Source organism: Chiloscyllium punctatum, chromosome 41 (genome assembly GCF_047496795.1).
Source record: "Chiloscyllium punctatum isolate Juve2018m chromosome 41, sChiPun1.3, whole genome shotgun sequence".
Taxonomy (NCBI): Eukaryota; Metazoa; Chordata; class Chondrichthyes; order Orectolobiformes; family Hemiscylliidae; genus Chiloscyllium; species Chiloscyllium punctatum.
The window spans coordinates 46,654,284-46,674,830 of record NC_092779.1 but is presented as its reverse complement, the minus strand read 5'-3'; the positions used below and the strand labels follow the sequence as shown (position 1 = coordinate 46,674,830).

Genomic DNA, 20,547 nt, shown 5'->3' with positions numbered 1-20,547 from the left:
TTCAGGTGATGCAGGATTTCTTTCATAGTCTTTGGAAATTGTGTAATATTTAACTTGGCAATATTATGAGGAACACTTTGTCTGCACTTAAACACAACTTTTGTTCTACCTATAATCATGTATATCATGGCCAATAATGACTGTTACTAAACTGTAGAGAAACATAGAAGACAGGAAGAGGAAGTGGCCATTTGGCCCTTCCAGCATGCTCTGCCATTTGTCACAATCATGACTGATCATCCAACTCAACAGCCTAAACCTGATTTCTCCCCATAATCTCTGGTCCCATTCACCTCAAGTGCTATATCTAGCCACCCCTCGAATACATTCAATGTTTTGGAATCAACTACTTCTTATGGCAATGAATTCCACAGGCCTGCCACTCTAGGTGAGCAAATGTCCCCTCATCTCCAACCTAAATGGTCCACCCCAAATCCTCAGAATGGGATGCCTGGTTCTGTATGCACCCATCATCAGGAACATCCTCCTTTCATCTACCTTGTCTAGTCCTGTTAGAATTTTATAAGTCTCTTTGAGATCCTCCCCCACTCATCTGAGCTCCAGCAAAAACAATCCTAACCTAGTCAATCTCTCCTCATATGTCTCATCCTGTCGTCCCTGGACTCAGCCTGGTAAGCCTTCAGATCCTTAATCAGAAACTGCATACAATATTCTAGGTGTGGCCTTACCAAGGCACTGGATAACTGTAACAACACATCCCTGCTCCTGTAGTTGAAACCTCTCGTAATGAAGGCCAACATACCATTTACCTTCTTTACCGCCTGCTGCACCTGGATACCTACCTTCAGTGACTAGTGCACAAGAACACCTAGGTCACACTGCACACTCCCCTCTCCCAATGTACACCCATTCAGGTAGGAACCTGCCTGCCTGTTTTTGCTTCTAAAGTGAATAATTTCACACTTATCCAAATTATTCTGCATCTGTCATGGATTTGCCCACTCACCCAATCTGTCCACATCATGCTGAAGCATCTCTGCATCTTTGTCACAGTTCACCATCCCACCCAACTTGGTATCATTTGCACACTTTGAGATGTTACATTTTGTTCCCTCATCCAAATCATTAATAAATATTGTAAATAGCTGGGGTCCTAGCACCAATCCTTGTGACACTCCACAAGTTACTGCCTGCCAATTTGAAAAGGACCCATTAATTCCTATGTTTTCTCTCTGCCAAGCCATTTTCTAACCATCTCAATACACTTCCCCCTCAATCCCATGCGCTTTAATTTTGCACAATAATCTCTTATGCAGGATTTCTGACTGGCTCCCTCTTGTCAACCCCACTAGTTGCATCTTCATAGAATTCCATCAGATTTGTCAAGCAGGATTTCCCAGACCTAATTCCACGCTGCCCTTCTGATTCTGCCACTGCTTTCCAAGTGCTCCACTACACAGTCCTTGATAATGGATCAAGATTTTCCCCACTGCTGACGCTAGGCTTATTGGTCTATCATTCCCAGTTTTCTCTCTACTTCCCTTTTTGAATATTGGAGTAACATTAGCTACCTTCCAGAGTCTATAGAATCCTGACGATCAATACATCCACTAGTTCTTGAGCTATTTCCTTAGTCTACATCCCAGAGAACCTCTCAGACCGTAGGGATTTATCCACATTCAATCTCCTCAATTTTTCCTGCACCATTTCTCTATATTAAAAATCATATATAACACCAGGTTATAGTCTAACAGGTTTATTTGGAAGTACTAGCTTTTGGAGCACTGCTCTGAAAGCTAGTGCTTCCAAATAAACCTGTTGGACTATAACCTGGTGTTGTGTGATTTTTAAACTTTGTACACCACAATCCAACACTGGCATCTCCACATCATATCTACTAATAGCGATGTCACTCAGTTATTACCTCTCACCAAATCTCGCTTCTGCAACATTTCTGGTATCTGACTGTATCCTCTTTTGTGAAGGCAGAGCCAAAATATGTATTCAGTTCCTCAATAATTTCTTTGTCCCCTATTATACATTCTGTTTCTGTCTGCCTGTACAGGACCTACATTTGTTCTTCACTATTTGCTTTCTCTTCACATACCACTGAAACTTGTTGTCAGTCTTTATATTCCCTGCAAGCTTACTTTCTTACTGTATGTTCCCCTTCTTCATCAATTCCTTGGTGGTTCTTTGTTAAATTTTAAACTGCTCCCAATCCTCAGACCTATTGTTTTTCTTAGCCAATCTATATGCTTGTTCCTTGGATCAGATACTAGCTCTAATTTCCTTTATAATCCATGGATTAGTGATCTGACCCATTTTGCTTTTGTGCTGGATAGGAAGAAACTGTTGTTGCAGTTCGCCATGCATACCTTGTCATTGCCTATCCACTGTCATCCCTTCAAGTAACTCTCCCCAATCTATTAAGGCCAATCACACCTCATATCGTCATAGTTGACTTGGAGACTAGAGTGCTGATTCTTAATAAAGGAAACCGACTCACTCTCCAGCTTGATAGAAAAAACGTCTATCATTTTATGGTTGCTTATCTCCAAGGAGTCTCACACAGCTCAATCGACAATGTTTCCCTTCTCATTACACAGTACCCAGTCTAAGATGGATTCTTCTGTAGTTGGTTCCTCCATATATGGGTCAAGAAAACCATTCCATATACACTCCAAGAATTCCTTCCCTATGGCATTCTGGCTAATTTGATGTGCCCAATCTATGTGCAGATTGAAATCACGCATGCTCACTGGCATTCCCTGATCACATACCCCTCTAATTTCCTGTTCAATGCCATTCCCAACATCACCGCTGCTGTTTGGGGGTCTAAATACCACACCTACTCATGATTTTTGCTTCTTAGTGTTTCTCAGCTCAACCCAGACAGACTCCACATTGTCAGAGCTAATATCCTTTCTCTCTATTGTGTGAATTTCCTCTTTAACCAGCAATGCCATTCCACCACCTTTTCCTTTTTGCCTGTCCTTTCTAAATCCCGAATACCCTGGGACACCCAGTTCCCACGCAGCCGTGTCTCCATAATCCCAATTAAATCGTACCAGTTTACATCTGCACAATTAGTTCATCCACTTTATTTCAAATGCTTCATGCATTTTAGATACAAAGCTTTCAAATGTATTCCACTGATAAATTTCCCTACCTTTTCATACTGAGCTACTAATTGCATTTCAATCCATAAACAAACAGCTGATCTCTGAATGACTCAAGCTGTTTACACCTAATAATTTGACATTGTGGCCTTAAAAGGCATAAAGTTCTACCTTACCAGAATGTGGCACTGTACATTACATGACATAACAATTGTCATAAAGCAGAGGAGAATGCTGCATTAATTTTCAAACACATTCATGCAATAGTTCTAAAAAATTAATTCAGAAGCACTGAAATGAAAAGAGGAGATCACTCCAAACATACAGGTTTCTATTTTTGACTTCCCCATCTTGTTTCTATTATCCTCCTAAATTGTATATGAACAGAATCTCCAATTTTAAAAGTAAGGCTGTTCAAGGGAAGCAAAATGTCAAAATTGAATAGTCAGTACAGAGAGAGAACTGAACACAATTCTCCTGAATACAAGATTATTATGGCCAACAAAACATAATAGTTTGCAGTAAAAGCACAATTTTCCATGAAGGCAAAATAACGCTTCTATGGACTATACACAAGATGCAGCAGTATTCGAATGTTGGAATTTTGTTTAGGAAACAGTATCAGCGAGCAGGTGAAACACTAGCTTACTTCCTCCACTACAAATGTGTTTGTGTTTTTTAACCGTGTCCCTGAAATGTTCACCCCTGCCATATTTATGCTAATATTTTGGTAGCAAGCCTCCAATCCTTGATTCACTCTGCAAGCTACACATCATCTAATATGCTGACTAAATCTGAACTTGCACTGTCTCACTCATTAGTCCCTTCACACTCATTACTCAAAAATTTTAAATCCTCATCCTCATGTTTAAACTGCTTCAGCCACATTTTATTGCCAACCCTGCAACGTCCTTCAGTCCATCAACCAAAGTTAAATTCTCTATTCTTTTCTATTCTAACTTCCATGCAGCCTCGCAACACTTCACATATCCATTAATCAGTTGTCATTTTTGATTATGCCTCTGAAGCATCTTTTCCTGTTTTATCACGCATGGCATTATGTCATGTGCATGTTATTTTAATACCAAATATAAAATCTTACTTTCTTTTTTAAGTCCACAAAATTGGTAGGAAGTCCACTTTGCTCTCTTAAAACTGAAAGCCTATTTTATTCCGAAAGGAAAATGCGGCCTTAGTTGTACAGCACTGTTGAAATTGTGTTTTGCGTATTTACCACAAATCACAATTAAGCCTGTGTCACCACATGATCCTTCGTTTCCTGCTTTAGTTCACTAAATGACACATTATTTTAGAAAAGCATATTCAGACAGAATTCCATTAATCCCAGTCTCCTTAATCCCGAGTTGCAAGCAAAGAAAATGGCTGAAATTAGCAGATCCATCATTATCCTACTGATAATATTAGGATGGATTCAGAGCATTAAATAAATTATACTTTGACAACAAAGCACATATTAAGTAAGCAGCTTACACTTCACCTTGAATAAATAAAAAAGGAAAATAATAGTTTCTTTTAAAAAAAAGGGAATTAGGTTCTATAACACACCTGAAAATACATCTTTTCTCAAACTTTGGCAGGTCTACGATCTGTCCAAATACATATAACATATAGTTCAGTCAAGTCAAAAATGATTTTCTTGACAGCCTACACATTAGCAAAGTAATCACTGGAGTTTTTAATATCCTTGAAAAAGCATATTTGAAAATAAATCGGAGTTAAAAAGCAGCAGAATGAATCATGGGTATTTTCAGGACTGGCTATCATGGCTAGTTTTAACAGAGAAATTTAAAAGAGGAATTTTTTTTAAACACAAGAAATATAATGCAACAGTACAAAAACCTGCTGGTTTCAGAATCACTTCCCACAACACTCAAAGCTGATGAGGTAGCATTATGTAGCACTTAGTGAACTGTTGACAAACAATATGCAATGAAGGAATGAGTCACTTATCACAATACACAATGTTGATAACAGCCTCAAAGTTTTTTTTTTAAATGCTTCCCCCCCCACCCTTCCCCTCAACATAATAAGTAACTTTGCTTTGCAAGTACAAATTATCATATCCTCAGGACATTCCAAAGCATTTCACAATCAATTAATTATTTTTGAAGACTAGTTAATTTGAAGGTTGCATAACCAAATATGAGATCAAATAGTGCATGCCAAGCACACCTCCCGTCAAAACATTAATAAAAATTAATGGATTTGTCTACTGATGTTATTGGAGGGAAGATTAAATTCCAGGGCACGTGCACTGATTAATTCAGAGGTCAAATAATAAAAGTGGACCTGCTGTAGTTCCTGAACAACACATAACTTCAAATGCCAAAACAACATCTCAAAAGTACCTGGAAATCAAATTTTTAGAAAGTTACTGAAGATTAATTGTGTAGTTATGCAGGATTAGGAAGAAACACAAAACAATATTTCATCTAATAACATTTCCTAATGAATTAGTTAATTCTAACTGTTCCACTTCTATTCAGAATTTCAGAGTTTTGTTGGTAAATTACTGGTTACTGTACTGCATTTGCCTTATATATTTTGAATATTACAAAGAGTCTAAGATAAAATATATAAACTAAATTATTACAATAAACCCTCAACCACAATGTGCATTATGAAGCACAAACATAATCCAAATGCTTTATAAGTATATATCACAAATGTTGGAGTGCCCAAATATTTTGTTGAAAACTATAAAAATAAATGAAAGAGGTAGATTCAATTCCAAAACATGGTCTGTGCCATCTTATAAACTGGTTGCATCTATTATCTCAGTTACTTAAGTTGAAATTGTCCAACAGTTGTGGTGCTACTAACATGGTTAGGAAATGTGTTGAGTGGCAGGAAGCAGAGTTGGAATGATGGGTAAGTACTCAAATTGACAAGACTTGACTCATCCCTCAGGGATCTGTGATGAGGCCAATATTCATTAACAATAATGGCACAAAGTAGAGTAAACAAATTTGCTGGTGACAAAATTGAGCAGCATTGTAGACAGTGTTATATAGAGTCATACAGCATGGAAACAGACCTTTCAGTCCAACTTGCTCATGCTGACCAGATATCCCAAATCAATCTAGTCCCATTTGCCAGCATTTGTCCTATATCCCTCTAAACCTTTCCTATTCATGTATCTACCCAGATGCCTTTTAAATATTGTAATTGTACCAGCCTCCACCACTTCCTCTGACAGTATAAAGTTACAACAGGATATTACTAGTTTAGGTGAATGGTCAAAGCTGTGGCAGATGGATTTTAATACAAGTGTGAGATTCCCCTTTCAGACTGAAAAACAATAGATCTGAGTTTTTTTTAAGACGGCACAAATGTAAATACAATGAACATCCAATTAGATTTGGGGGTGCAAGTGCATAGCTCTTTAAAGATGCCACAAACAGGTGCAAAAATAGTCAAGGCGGCTAATGGAATGCCCACTCTCATATCGAAAAGAGCTGTAGTATAAGGAAGCAGACATTATGCTGCAGTTATACAAAACCCTAGATTGACCCCACTAAAAGTACTGAGACCAGACTAGGGCACCACACCAATGTGTTGGCCCTGAAGGGAGTTCAACACAGGTTTTACAAGGTTGATACCCTGACTTCAGGCGTTAAGAATTAGGGCCAGATCACACAAGATAGGCGTTTAAAAGCACTTCGATCCAAGAGTCATGAAAATTTGCAACACTCTTTCTCAGAGGGCAGTCGATGCCAACTCAATTATTAAATTCAAAGCTGAGAAAGATAATTTATTATTAAGCACAGGTAGCAAGGTTATGGTCCCAAGGCAAGCAGAAGCCACAGATCTACCAAGTGGCAGGGCAGACTCGAGGGGCCTACTCCTGTTCCTATGTTCCTCCAACAATATCACTGCAACAATAGGTTATCTGCTTCCTACTACAGTGCTGTTCACAACTTGCTACTGCTTGTTCTACGTTAGTGACTGTTCATCTAAAGTACTTTACAACCAATGAGATTCTTTATGTCCTCACGTTGGAAAAGGCAGACCAGTTATTTGTAGAACACAGGAAAGAAATGCAGAAGTATTCTCAGAGTTGACTCCATCCAGGTCACAGTTAGATCACCAAAAACAAAAGGAGGATTTCACACACATGCACTTCATACACTGGAAGGAGCTGTAATGCAAGAAGCATCACTTCTCTCACTAATTTTAAAAATTCTCTAATATTAAAAATTCAACTTGGCAGTTGATTGGAATAATGGTATAGCGAGAACTAATTCATACCGACATGACAGAGATGAGCTCTTTCTTTATAGAGGTGTCCCCCGGTATCAGAGTAGAGCTTTACGAAATGGCGTAAAGCGAAGAAGGAATTACCATTAATTTATATGGGAAAATTTTTGAGCGTTCCCAGACCCAAAAGGTAACCTACCAAATAACACACAAAACCTGAACACTAACATATAGTAAAGGCCATCGGAGGTTGGGGTGGTGGGAGGTACAGAATACTTTAGGACACATCTTGCTAACTGATGCACAAAATAAAATTGAGATGAAGTACAGGTGCTCACAGACACCATTCAAAGTTATGACGGCTTGATGCTGAGTGTAGTTCCCAGCGAAGGTGCTTGGCGGTGCTGCTCTCACTGTGCACGCTTTTTTGTAACAGCGAAAATCCTCTTTCGATTAGAGAAAGCAGGTACTAAAGTAGACCTTTCATCAAAGCGAATTGGTGTAAAGTGAACGCTCGAAAAGCGGGAGTTACTTGTATGCACAATCACAGGCCTCAATCTAATTCCAACATTACAATGCCATTTTCCAACTAATGCCCATATAAAGAGGGTAAGTTAAATGCAGAAGTCACAACATATATGCAGTTCAAGTCCTGCAAACTTCAAGTTACAAGTTCAATTTAAAGATTTCAAAACACTTGTAAAACAAAATGTTTGTGAGAACTGGAATCCTGTACAAATTGAGGCAGATCTTTAGGCAGTTTAACACCACAACTACAATTTAAACAATTGTGCGACATCAGAAGCAAACCCATTTGAATCCTACCATTAGGAGCACACCAGTGGAAAAGTGATAGACCGTATTTTCATCTTTTTCTCGGTTTCATCCAAGTCCTTTAGCTACCTCATTATATTGAAGTCAGTGTCTGCTCTCCCCATTCCCTATTTTGCCATTAAATGTATAGCCTGCACCTAACAAATTAACCGGTTTTTTCTCTCGACAGATACTGAGAAACCCACTGTGTGCATCTAGCACTTCATTTTCAGCACTTCTTGTTCCAGTAATGCAACTAATGCTGAAGTCAAGATAATTGACAATGTCAAAAACAATCAATGATGCTCACAATAAAGAAATATCAACTTTATGAAAGTAATTATTACCTTTTTTCTGATCGCCCCTCCCAAGACTGAAGTTGCACAATTCCCCAACACATTTTGGTTGGGAAGAGTATGAATGGAAATGGAACAAAAGGTGAGTTAAATGAAATTAAGACGCAAATGAGCCACAAACTTAGTTAACAGTGAGCAAGCTAAAAACGTAGGAATGGCTCAATGCTGCTCCTAAATGCTAAAAACTTCAGCAATAGAATTAAATAGCTACTGAGAAAGGTACAAGTAACATCAGCATAGTCCTATTGGAACAGTGGGCTGTTCTCTCCTTCGGGTGGGAGAGCGCGAGAGACAGCGCTGGTGATGGTTTAACCTGAGGGTCACCATGTCTCAGGGAAGGGGGAGGAGTTTGAGAAGGAGAGCGCTCCATGATACCCTCAGCCAACATGGAAACTGATCCTATGTTGTTGTCATAACTTTACATTGCAAACCAGCTGACCAGCCAACTAAGCTCATCTTGTAGAATTCTTTAAGATTTTACAACAGCTCCCAAGGATGAGAAGACAGTAAATCATTACCTCACTATTTAATTTCTGCTTTCCATATTAAAGTCATAAGCAAGTTAGCCTAAAAAGTATTAGGCACAACGTTAAAATCTATAGCTTGATGTTATGATAGGACACACAAAATAAAAACATCAGATAGATAGAGTCAACATGGATTTATGAAAGGGAAATCATGTTTTACAAATCTGTTTAAGATTTGGGAGGATATCACTAATAAAATGGATGAGGGGTAACTAGCAGATGTAGCATATAGAGTTTAAAAAATCTTCAGGTGTGAGAGAAGGGAAATTGAACGAAACTTGGAACTGCAGGTTTGGAAATACATGAGCACAAACTGTGGATTGATTGGTAGACTGAAAAAAAAACAGGGATAAATGGAACACTTTCTGGTTGACAGATTTCCCCTTTGAGTTTCAAAGGGATCAGTATTTGATCCTAGTCTGTTGACAACAGAAAGTTAAAATCGGAAGGGAGTAATGAGGAGGTTGCAACAGACTGCAAAAGGAATGGAGAGTTTACAGCAGAGTGCAAGACAGCGTGTCAGCAGCACTAGACATACCTAAAATGGAGGTGTCTATTTACTGAAGCTATAAAACATGATGACCTGTGTACCACACAGCATAAGCAGTAAGCGATAGGCAGAGCTAAGCAATTCCATAACCTACAGATCAGACTTAAGCTCTGCAATTCAATCACACTCAGGCATGAAATGGTAGACATTCAATTAAACAAATCACCGGAGAATAATTCACAAATATCTCCATCCTCAATGACAGCAGAACCTAGCTAGAGCATAAATGAAAGGTTGAGGAGCATTCTCAGAAATCATCATTAAAAAAAAAACCCAACTGGATTACAAAATAACTGCATAGGGCCTTTATTAACACGTACATTGTACTGGACATCGGTCCAGCTTCCTCAAAGCCAGCTGTCAGTCAGAATTTCTGACACTCCTGTTTATATTAGTCAGCCATGGCTTCCTAAGTAGAATAGGTTTACAGCCCCAATTATGGAACCCATATTCAATGAGGTCCAACTGGCTGACCTAGTTACAAATCAGTACATCCTCCACCCTCTAAGTCATCGAGTCATACACCGTAGAAATTGACCCTCTGGTCCAACTAGTCCATGCCAAACATATATTCCCAAACTAAAACAATCCCACCTGCCTGCTCCTGGTCCATATCCCTCCAAACCTTTCCTATTCGTGTACTTATCCAAACATCTTTTAAATGTTGTAATTATATCCATGTCCACCACTTCCTCGTGATGTTCATTCCACAAGTGAACCACCCGGGTGCAAAGAATTTGCTCATGCCTTTTTTAAATCTCTCTTCTCACCTTCCTTGTCTCGAAAACCCCAATCTTACCATTAATGGTAGTTGCCTTTTCCCTATCTAAAGCCCTCATGATTTCATAAACTTCTGTAAAGGTCATCAGTCCAGCCTATCCAATCTATTGTCCCAGCAACATCCTGGCAAATCTCTTCTTGAACCTCTCCAGCTTAATAATAACCTTCCTATAACTAGATAACTACAACAGGACACAGTATTCCCAAAGGAGCCTTACCACTGTCCTGTACCATACCTTTTACTTAAAAAAAAGGTACAACATTACCCATCTTCCAGACATCAGACACCTCACTCACAGGTATAGAGTCCGAGGATGTAGGCGTGTTGCTTTTCTTGTAGTCTCTGCTAGGGCAGTTTCACACCGGGTTCAGTTCCACTGACTCAGCCTCTGATACGGGCAGCACATTCCAATAGTAGCCCACCTCTTGTGCCCTGATCTTCTAAGAAACTCATTCTCTTCTTGAGGCAGTAAAGAAGTTGAGGCTCACGCCACGTCCATCTCAGATTCAGAGGTTTCTCTGAGAGATGGAGGGGTTCCAACAGGCTTTCCTGCTGTTCCAAGGGGCTGGGTATGTTGTCCTCCTGCTTCTTTTGCGAATTTGCAGCTTTCATGCAATCCACGTGCCTGTTCAGGATCACCTCACCTATCCAAACTTTGTACATCACATCACGGGACCTGACCTCACATGTAGGACATGTCTTGCCCATGTAGGACAATTTCTGTTCCCTAAAGTAAACTGTGGCTTTTGCTTAATTTGCTTTGAAATGGTGTTCTGCTCTTGCTCCCAAACCATTGGATGACAATGGTATGGAGCTGTCCTTATAAGTCAAATGCCATTCGACTTGAAGAGATACTTGAACTCCCTGTTGATAAATGATGGCCAATTGTCTATGACCAGCACTTTATGCAGGGAAAGTTATTTGCTTACCTTGGTGTGCATACATGTGTTTTAGGTTACAGATTGTTCTCCTATAACGCTGCAGCTGTTTTCCAGCGAAATCTAACTTATTAGAAATAATAGGGTCTATGGGAAAAGTGGGGTTAGGGCAGACCAGCAAACGAAAAGAAAATCACTCACGATCACTCAAAAGTCCTAACACAAAGTATAGCCCAGTCTGAATGAAGGTTGAAAATCAAAATTTATTAACAAAACAAAAGTAAAAATTTAACACATTACATTGAGAAACTGTTGTTAAAGCAGGGACAGAAGGTCATCACCACCTTAAAGTGCAGTTGTGGTTGCGGACGTGGTTGATGGTTTCTTGGGGGTTGGTTTAGATCGAGAGATATGCAGGTACAAAAACAAGTAAGCAAGGCAAATAGTATGTGCAAGAGTAATGCAGCCCTGCAGGAAGTAGACAAGAATATTCTTGTCTGAGAGAGAGCGAGTGAGAGAGCGCAGAGAGAGAGCGCAGAGAGAGGAGAGAATACATTAGTTTAACGTTTGAGATGAATCTGCTCCATGTACAGTACTGACCCTCATGCTGTAACAGCAGCTGACATCGGCACACGCGCAGAACGGGGCAGAAGACTCTAGTGATGTCAGCACCAATGTGCAGAACAAAGCATGCAAAACAACAGCCGCTAGAATTACACTATTGCAAACAGAGGTGAGCATACTTAAATACCATTCCCCAATTCTTGAGCAACTTTATAGCCAAATCCCACTGCTGAAACATGCTTAATATGAGAACTACCTGTATTTAGAGGGTTAATACTTAAGAGTCATACAACAAGGATATAGACCCTTTGGTCCAACTCGTCTGTGCTGGCCAAATATCCTAATCTGATCTAGTCCCTTCCTAGTCATATACCCATCCAGATGCCTTTTAAATGTTGCAATTGTACCAGCCTCCACCACTTCTTCTGCCAGCTTGTTCCATACACACACTATCGTGTGTTAAAAAAGTAACTCCTCAGGTTGTTTTTATATCTTTCCTATCTCACCTTAAGCTTATGGCTCTGATTTGGATGTTGCTAAACAATTTAACTGTTCTAAGTCAGATGTAGGTGGGCTTTCCAGTGCATGCACTCTCCTGAATACCAGCTTGAGTTCTTATTCCATTTAGGTCGAGTGGGTCTCTTTTGCTGTCTCAAGTCCACATACTAGCAACAACTACAATGGTTTGCCAGTCCAGGTCCTGCAGAAAGTGTGAACCATTTGACCTGGGCTTGGCCTTGTTTTGGGGGTGTTTCTGTGGGCTGACCGTGAGCGACTCGGTTCAGGATATATCCTGAGTGAGGCTATGCAGTTGCCTTCACTCAAATGGTGTATCTCCCCCACCCCCGACCCCCAGCTCAGCTGGCCTGGTGAGGGTGTCTACTTCCATCAGCATAGACTAATACATTCTTCATCTGGTGCATTTTTTAATGACAAAGGCAGTTATGGTGTCTGTTTGAAGTCTAGATGGGCTTCAGCTGGTAGTCACTTTTACATGGTTACATCGTTAATCCACAGACCAAACTGTCTCTCAGCAACTCATTAATAGTCACAACAAAGTCACACACCTCTACCAGTCATCTTAACCTTGTCAAAATTCCAACATGGATTCCCCGGTTCTCAAACTGCTGATAGCATCTCAGAATTAGAGGGGGCTTGGAGTCATAATATTCCTTAGCTCAGTCCATCAACTCTTGAAAGGTTTCAGTATTTGGTGCCTCAGGAAGTGTTAGGCTCCTAATAACTGAGAAAGCTGAATGTGCACAAGCTGTCAGGAGAATTACTTGTTGCTTTTCATCTGCCTCAATGTCATTTGCCTGGAAAAAGTAATGCATGCTTTCCACATTCTGGACCCAGTCTTCAATGGCAGGATCAAATGAGTAAAGCTTCCCAGACAATGGCATAGCATGATGCCACAAATGCTTACCAAAACCAAAGATGTCTTCAGGAGCGTACATTTTCTGGTCGCTACTGAAATAACTCCAGAGGTCCATATACCTTCACTAAATCACTATTTGTACATGCAAATTACTTAACACTGGTCTGGCTTCCTCAGAGCGAACAGAGCCTCTCGCAGTCCTGTTTATATCTGTTAGCCAGGGCTCCCTGATTAGTATGAATTTCCTGATCCAATGAGGTCCATGCGGTTGACCTTCATACAATCATGACAGATGATCCACCTCTGCCTCAGCTAGCAGACCCCAGTTTCACAGATACCAGTCTTCAGCCAATTCAATTCACTCCCATGTGATATCAAAAATAAAACAACTGAAAGCACAAGATACTGCAAATACCCTGCATCCTGACAACATTCCAGCAACAGTACTGAACACACCTGTGCTCCAGAAATTGGCGGACCACTAAGCAATCTATTCCAGTATAGCTATACCATTGAGATCTACCTGCCAATGTGGAAAATTGCTCAGTAATGCAGGATACATCCAAGCAAGCCAGTTAATTGCCCTAGTCTACCCTTGATCATCAGTAAAGTGACGTAAGGGTCATCAACAGTTCTACTGAGAAGTAGTTACTTAGCAATGACCTGCTCAAAGTTGCCCAGTTTAGGATCCACCAGGGCTAGCCAGCCCCTGGCTTCATTACAGCGTTGGTCAAATATGAACAAAAACAACAAAATTCAAACAACTGCCCTGGACATCAAGACCGCACGTGACTTGAATGTGGCATTGAGGATCTTCAGCAAAACTGCAGTCAATGGGAATCAGGGGACAAACTCTCTGATGGCTGAAGTCATATCTGACACACAGGAAAATGGTTGCGGTTGTTGGAGGTCAGTCATTTTAATTCCAGTTCCTCAAGGTAGAGTTCCAGGCCCAAGTGAAGCAGTTCATGACAAAATGCATCAAGACCGGGGCAATATCCAGGATTGGGCAGACAAATAGCAAGTAATATTTGCACTACATAAATGCTGAGCACTGACCATCTCCAAGAAGAAACCATCCCACCACTGCCCCTTGGAACTCAATTGCACGATCAGCATTCTGGAGGTTACCACTGACCAGCAAGTGAACTGGACAAGCCATATAAATACGCCGTCATGACAAGAGCAAGTCAGAGGTTCGGGATCCTCTGGTGATGAACTCACTTCCTGACTCCCCAAAGCCTATCGTCTACAAGGTACAAGCCAGGAATGTGACAGAATATTCCCAAACTTGCATGGATTCAGCTCTAACAACACTCAAGAAGTTTGATAGCATTCTGGATAAGACAGCTCGTTTGATTGAGAAACATTCACTTCCTCAACCTTCAGCACTCAGTAGCAGCAGTGTGTACCTAAAAGACGTACTACAGAAATTCACCAAAGATCCTTCAACAGCACCTTCCAAATCCATAGTTAAAAATCACAACACCAGGTTATGGTCCAACAGGTTTAATTGGAAGCACACTAGCTTTCGGAGCGTCGCTCCTTCATCGGGTGGTAGTGAAGGGCTCAATCCTAACACAGAATTTATAGCAAAAATTTACAGTGTGATGTAACTGAAATTATACATTGAAAAATTGATTGTCTGTTAAGCCTTTCATCTGTTAGAATACCGTGATAGTTTCACTTGTTTCATGTGTAAATCACAAAACCTTTTTTTTAAAAAAGGTTGTATTCTCGGGTTAGCTGTTAACAATGGTGATAGCTAGACAATCATCCCAAATCCATGATCTTTTACATCTCAAAGTACAAGGGCAGCAGATATCATATCACAGAATCCCTACAGTGTGCAACCAAACATTTGATTCCACACCAGTCTTCCAAACAGCATCCCACCCAGACCCCCACCCCCTGATCCTATTCTTGCAACCCTACATTTCCCATGGATAATCCACATATTCACTAAGGTGGATTGGCTGCGCTAAATTGCCCAAAAATGTGCATTTTTGGACAGTGGGAGGAAACCAGAGCACCCAGCGGAAACCCATGCACACATGGGAGAATGTGCACATTCCATACAGACAGTAACCTAAGGGTGGAATTGAACCCAGGTCCCTTGCACTGAAAGACAGATGTGCTAACCATTGAGTCATCGTGCCACTACAGATACGTGGGAATCCCACCATCTGCAAGCTCCTCTCCAAGCCACTGACCATCCTGACTTGGAAATATATTGCTGTTTCTTCAATGTCATTGGGTCAAAATTCTGGAATTCCCTCCCTAAGGGCATTGTGTGTACCTACAGCACATGGAACTACAGTGGTTCAAGATGGCAGTTGACCACCACCTTCTCAAGGGTAACTAGGGATCAACAATAAAACACTGATCCAGCCAGTCACACTTATATCCCATGAATGAATTTTTAAGAATAAACGGGTTGGGTGAACAGGCAAGAAAATTAATACAGATGGAAAGCAAAATGGAATAAAAAAAGAGAACATGATCCACTTTGCTTGGAAAAGTAACATGTTTTAAAATGGTGAGAAATTGGGAAATTTGTATTCAGAGGGATCTAGGCATCCTCACACATGCATCACACCACGTTACATAGGGGTACAACAGAAAAGACAAATAATTTACTGTTTTCATTACAAGGGATTAAAGTAAATAAACTAATGCTATTATACAGAGCATTCGTGAAGCTGCAACTGGAATTATTTGTGTAGTTTTGGTCACTTTGTCGAAGGAAGGATATATTTGACCTAAATGGAGTGCAATGAAGGTTCACTAGACTGATTCCTGGGATAAGGACTTTTAATTCCCCCCACAATAAGAACAGACTGAGTAAACCACATTCAGTAAGCCTACATTCCTTGGAGTTTCTCAGAATGAGTGGTAATTTAACAGAAACAAAGTTCTTAAGGAACTAGACATGGTACATGCAGTGAAAGTGTCTTCTCTGCCGTCTCAGAATAAGAGACAAAACAAAGAACTACAAAGTCGTCAGACTCAAAATGTTAACTCTACTTTCTCCCCACAGATGCTCCCAGCACAGTCATAGAAATGTACAGCATGAAAATAGATCATTCAGTCTCACTTGACAATGCTGATCAGATATCCTAAATTAATCTAGGCCCATTTGCCAGCATTTGGCCCATATCCCTCTAAACCCTTCCTATTCATATACCTGTTAAATGTTGTAATTGTATCAGCCTTCACCACTTCCTCTGGCAGCTCATTCCATATACACACTACCCTCTGTGTAAAAAGATTGCCCCTTACGTCCCTTTTAAAACTTTTCCCTCTCACCTTAATCTATGCCCTCTAGTTTTGGATTCCCCTACCCTGGGGAAAAAGATGTTGCCTATTCACCCTATCCATGCCCCTCATGATTTCATAAACCTCTAAAAAAGGTCAGCCCTCAGCTTCACATGCTCTGGAGAAAATAGCCCCAGCCTACCCAACATCTCCCAATAACTCAAACCCTCCAAACCTGTAAATCCTTGTAAATCTTTACTGAACCCTCTCAAGTAGCAAGCAGACCAGACTTGAATGCAGTATTCAAAGAGTGGCCTAACCAATACCAAAATGGTGATTTGAAAGTGTTTCATTGCCCACTAGAAGTTAAAAGCTGGAACCTTTAGCTTCTGCATAATCCAATCCAATTTCCTATCCATCCAACTAAATTCATTGTAAGTTATGGACAGAAGCAAACAAAGAAGGGTGGCACTTCTGAAATAGCATTTTAACATCCTTAGGTTGTAGGTTATGCTAACATAGTAGCACATTTTATTCATCCACGAAGGGCTTATGCCTGAAACGGCGATTCTCCTGCACCTCGGATGCCTGACCTGCTGTGCTTTTCCAGCGCCACACTTGGACTCTGAACTCCAGCATTTGCAGTCCTCACTTTCATCTAGCACATTTCATGCATCCACTTTTGTCCTGAGGATGTTGCATTAACCACTTGGTGAGAGTCACGAATAGGGCAGACTTTGCAAAGGTTTGAAGTTTCCTGTTCTGAAGGTCTCAAGTGAAGCAACTGAGTTTTCAATACAACCCATCATCTTTCATGGTCAGAGAGCCATGGCTGAGTTCCACCAGCAGTTTCCATTCTTGTCTCAGAATAAGACTCGGCCATTCAGTGCAAACATTACTGAAACAACCTACTTTCACTTCATTATGTTGTCCAACATCACCTAATTTCTGAAGGTAACTAGATTGGAAACATTAACTTTGCTTTCTCACTGTTGCTGCTGCCAGACCTGCCGAGTGTCTTCAGGCATCTCAGTTCATCCTCATGTCTTCATTACTACTGGAACGGTTAAATTCCATTACAATGCTTTACTCGGTTCCCACTTTCTACCCTCTCTAAACTGAAGACCATCCAAAACTGCTGTCAGTTCCTTAACACTCAGATGAGCTCTGTTCACCTATCACCTGAGCTCTCTGACCTACGATGGCTCTCAGAAAAGCAACTTAAATTTTAAAGTTCACATCATCCTTAACTCTGCCCCATCCCTATTGCTGTAATCTCGAGTCGCACAACACTTGCAAGATGTTCAGACTCCTCTGCAATATTTTCTAACTGGCCAGACCATAGATGGTATTAGACACCTCTGAAGCAGGTGGGATTAAACCTGGTCTTCTGGCTCAGAAGTAGGGACACTGTCACTGAACCAGTGGAACCCTTATCCACACTCCTTTCAGTCTCACCTAGTCAGTATTCAAGAATTTTACTTGCTTTACTACTGGTGGCCATGACTTGAGTTGCTTAAGCCTGGGAACAAAATAAAATCACTGAAAACCCCTCCTTATACCTCTCCGCCTCTTCTTCTTCCAACATGACATTCCTTAATGGATATGTAGTCATTATGTTCAAGAGATCCAAGTAAGTAAAAGGATTGTGCAACAGTATGGTGGAGCTGTGACAGAGCAGAGCAGATTTGAGGGGCCAAATGGCCATCAACAACTATTTGTTATTTTTAAATCACACCCCCCACTAACCCTAACATAATCAAGGCTGTGCGTACACCAACCTGGCAAAGTACACGGTTTCTCCTCAACACCCACCGTTTCGGTTTGATAATCCACTTGAACGATGCAGTAATGTTTATCATAATTTTGACGCAACAGATTTGGAAGAGGCGCGCGTTGATCCGGGGTGAAAGCGCGGCATCTATCTCATTGTACTTCAGTCTATATAGTGTTATAATGTTGAACATCGCATCAACAGGAGAGCGGACCAGAACGTGTCCTTGGTATATTTTATAATTTTATCGTTTTTGATCTCTTACCAAAACTTTATTTTCCACCTTGTCGCCTTTGACTTCGAGCTTCACCTTCTTCTTTGCGATGATTTTAATCTTCCTCCCAATAACATCCCTGACGCTGTCTGAGAAACAATAAAAGTAATGGCTAAATTAAAAAGTCACTCATTATCCATATTGTAACCTTGGGAATCACGTGTGATCCAGATCTTTGATTTATCTTTTTCTAAGTAAACTCACTTGCCCGCACTTGCTTGATTCCGTACAAATCAAAACAGAATCCCTATGTGACTAAAAACATGACAAACCTCGATTAAAGCACAGGAAATATCGACACATTCAGCAGGAGCAAAACTAAGCTAAATACGGCACGCATTTGAAAGTGGATAAACAAACGCGATATATCCTCTGGATACTACGACAGAAAATATTTATCTAACCCCGAACAAATTAGAAGGTTCAGCAATTCCATTCAGATTTTGTTTCGTTTCTTATCGAGATTTTTAAAAAAATCAACATCGGCTTGCTTATTCTCAAGAAGCTTGAACTCGTTCCTCACCGAGCAGCTCTTTGGGAACCTCGGAAACCTCTTCAGTCATGTTTTCCGGGAGAGAACACGGTGCTGCTGCTGTTGCTGTGTGAAAGTTGCCTTGTGCTTTGCTGCTTGCTGGAGCTTGTGAAGGGTGCACAGCGGTTACATTATCGCCCAGTTACAATGTTGCCATGTCTCAGTGTTCCACAATGTAGCCTTTCTCTGTGTGTGTGTGTGTGTGTGTGCCCCTGGATTTACTGCTCCTAGTGAACGCTCCACTTGCTTTTCCTTCGCCTTCCTATTCCTCAACGACCCCCGGGGCTTTGCCGCTGTCCAATCGCTCAAGTCCTTTCACACCATCTTCCACCTCCAGCCGTTCACGTTGATTGCAGACAGGTCTAAGCGGAAGGACAAAACCGCAACACTCCACCCCCTCAGCTCGCGAGATCTAGGCATGGCCGGAAATCCCCGTATCCCTCAAAACCCTCACACAAAACAAGGCGTCTCCTCGGTGGGAGTAGAGACAGCCGCAAACCAGTGCAGGCACTCTCCTGGATTTGTCGTTTAAAAAAAAGGATGAAGTCGCCACCTGCTGATATAGCCCTCCTGCAACAACAGCTTTTTGCTTAAAAAATTGTGAGGTGTTTATCATTGTTAATGGTCCTCAATGGTACGCCATGAAGCTGTTTTAGAGTAAGTTGTATTTCAAAGGACATCTTCAGCTGCACCAAACTGAGGTAATTATAAATGTAAGCCTCCATGAAAATTTAATGTGTAAAACTCACTGCCATTGGAGTGTTGGTCTGAACATTTAAACGTGTAGGAAAGGGAGGTCTAGTGATAACTATCTGGAGAGACAGGCAGAGGACGTCTGTGTTTTTCGTGTCATCAAACTGTGGAAGCAATAGAGAGAGAGAACCGTGGAAGCAGGAATAAGTAATTGCTTTTGGGTATGGTGTAGGGGAAGTTTTACAGAACTTAACTAAGATTAATAAAATATATAGAATGCATAGAGGATAGCCATGATTGTTTGCATCTCTGGGAATTAAAATCTAATCTTCAGCACATGAGAAGAATTTATGCAAATCAATAGCTGTGAACATTTTGGTACATTAGGAGAAGATGGGATGGTACTCTCTAGAGGAGATTGAGAGAACACTTGATAGAAGTATTCAAATCAAGATGGACCTCAAAGGGTCACCTGACCCAAAACGTTAACTCTGATTTCTCTCTATAGATCCTGCCAGACCTGCTGAGCTTTCCCAGTAATTTCTTTTTTTATGTATCTTGACAGAGTAGATAGGGAAGAATTATTGCCATTAGTAGAAGGATCACAAACCAAAGACACCAATTTCAGTTAAAAAAGAAGAGATGGTAACATGGGGATAAACATCCTAACACCATGACAATTAGGATCTGGAATGCACTTCCTAAGAATGTGGTGGAGTCAGTTTCTTTTTTTTTAATGTATATTTATTGAAAAAAAAATTACAAAAATAACAAACCAAAAATGTTATAGAAGTACAAAACTACAGAAAAGTAGAAATAATATTGTACTATGAAATTAAAGTAACATTGACAATAAACTGCCTAC

At 40.6% G+C, this 20,547-nt stretch overlaps 1 protein-coding gene and 1 long non-coding RNA gene across 9 annotated transcripts in view; one reads left to right on the top strand and one right to left on the bottom strand.

The window, feature by feature from the left end:
- LOC140465031 (F-actin-uncapping protein LRRC16A-like) overlaps positions 1–19,349 on the bottom strand; it is a 470,304-nt gene extending 450,955 nt beyond the window's left edge. For 4 of the 8 annotated variants that reach the window (XM_072560836.1, XM_072560837.1, XM_072560838.1 and 1 more), the window contains exons 1-2: positions 18,981–19,347; positions 18,449–18,546 (exon numbers count right to left, since the gene is read on the bottom strand). In XM_072560836.1, coding sequence (XP_072416937.1) covers positions 18,449–18,546; positions 18,981–19,020 — 138 coding nt within the window. In that variant the 5' untranslated portion in view covers positions 19,021–19,347. Of the gene's footprint in view, positions 1–18,448; positions 18,547–18,980 lie in introns of all 8 variants that reach the window. The other 4 variants (XM_072560842.1, XM_072560840.1, XM_072560841.1 and 1 more) reach the window with 2 other exon arrangements.
- Positions 19,350–19,401: 52 nt separating this feature from the next.
- Positions 19,402–20,547, top strand: part of LOC140465035 (uncharacterized) — a 64,342-nt gene continuing 63,196 nt past the window's right edge. The window contains exon 1 of the long non-coding RNA XR_011955052.1: positions 19,402–19,690. This is a non-coding gene — a long non-coding RNA (uncharacterized lncRNA). The remainder of the gene's footprint in view (positions 19,691–20,547) is intronic.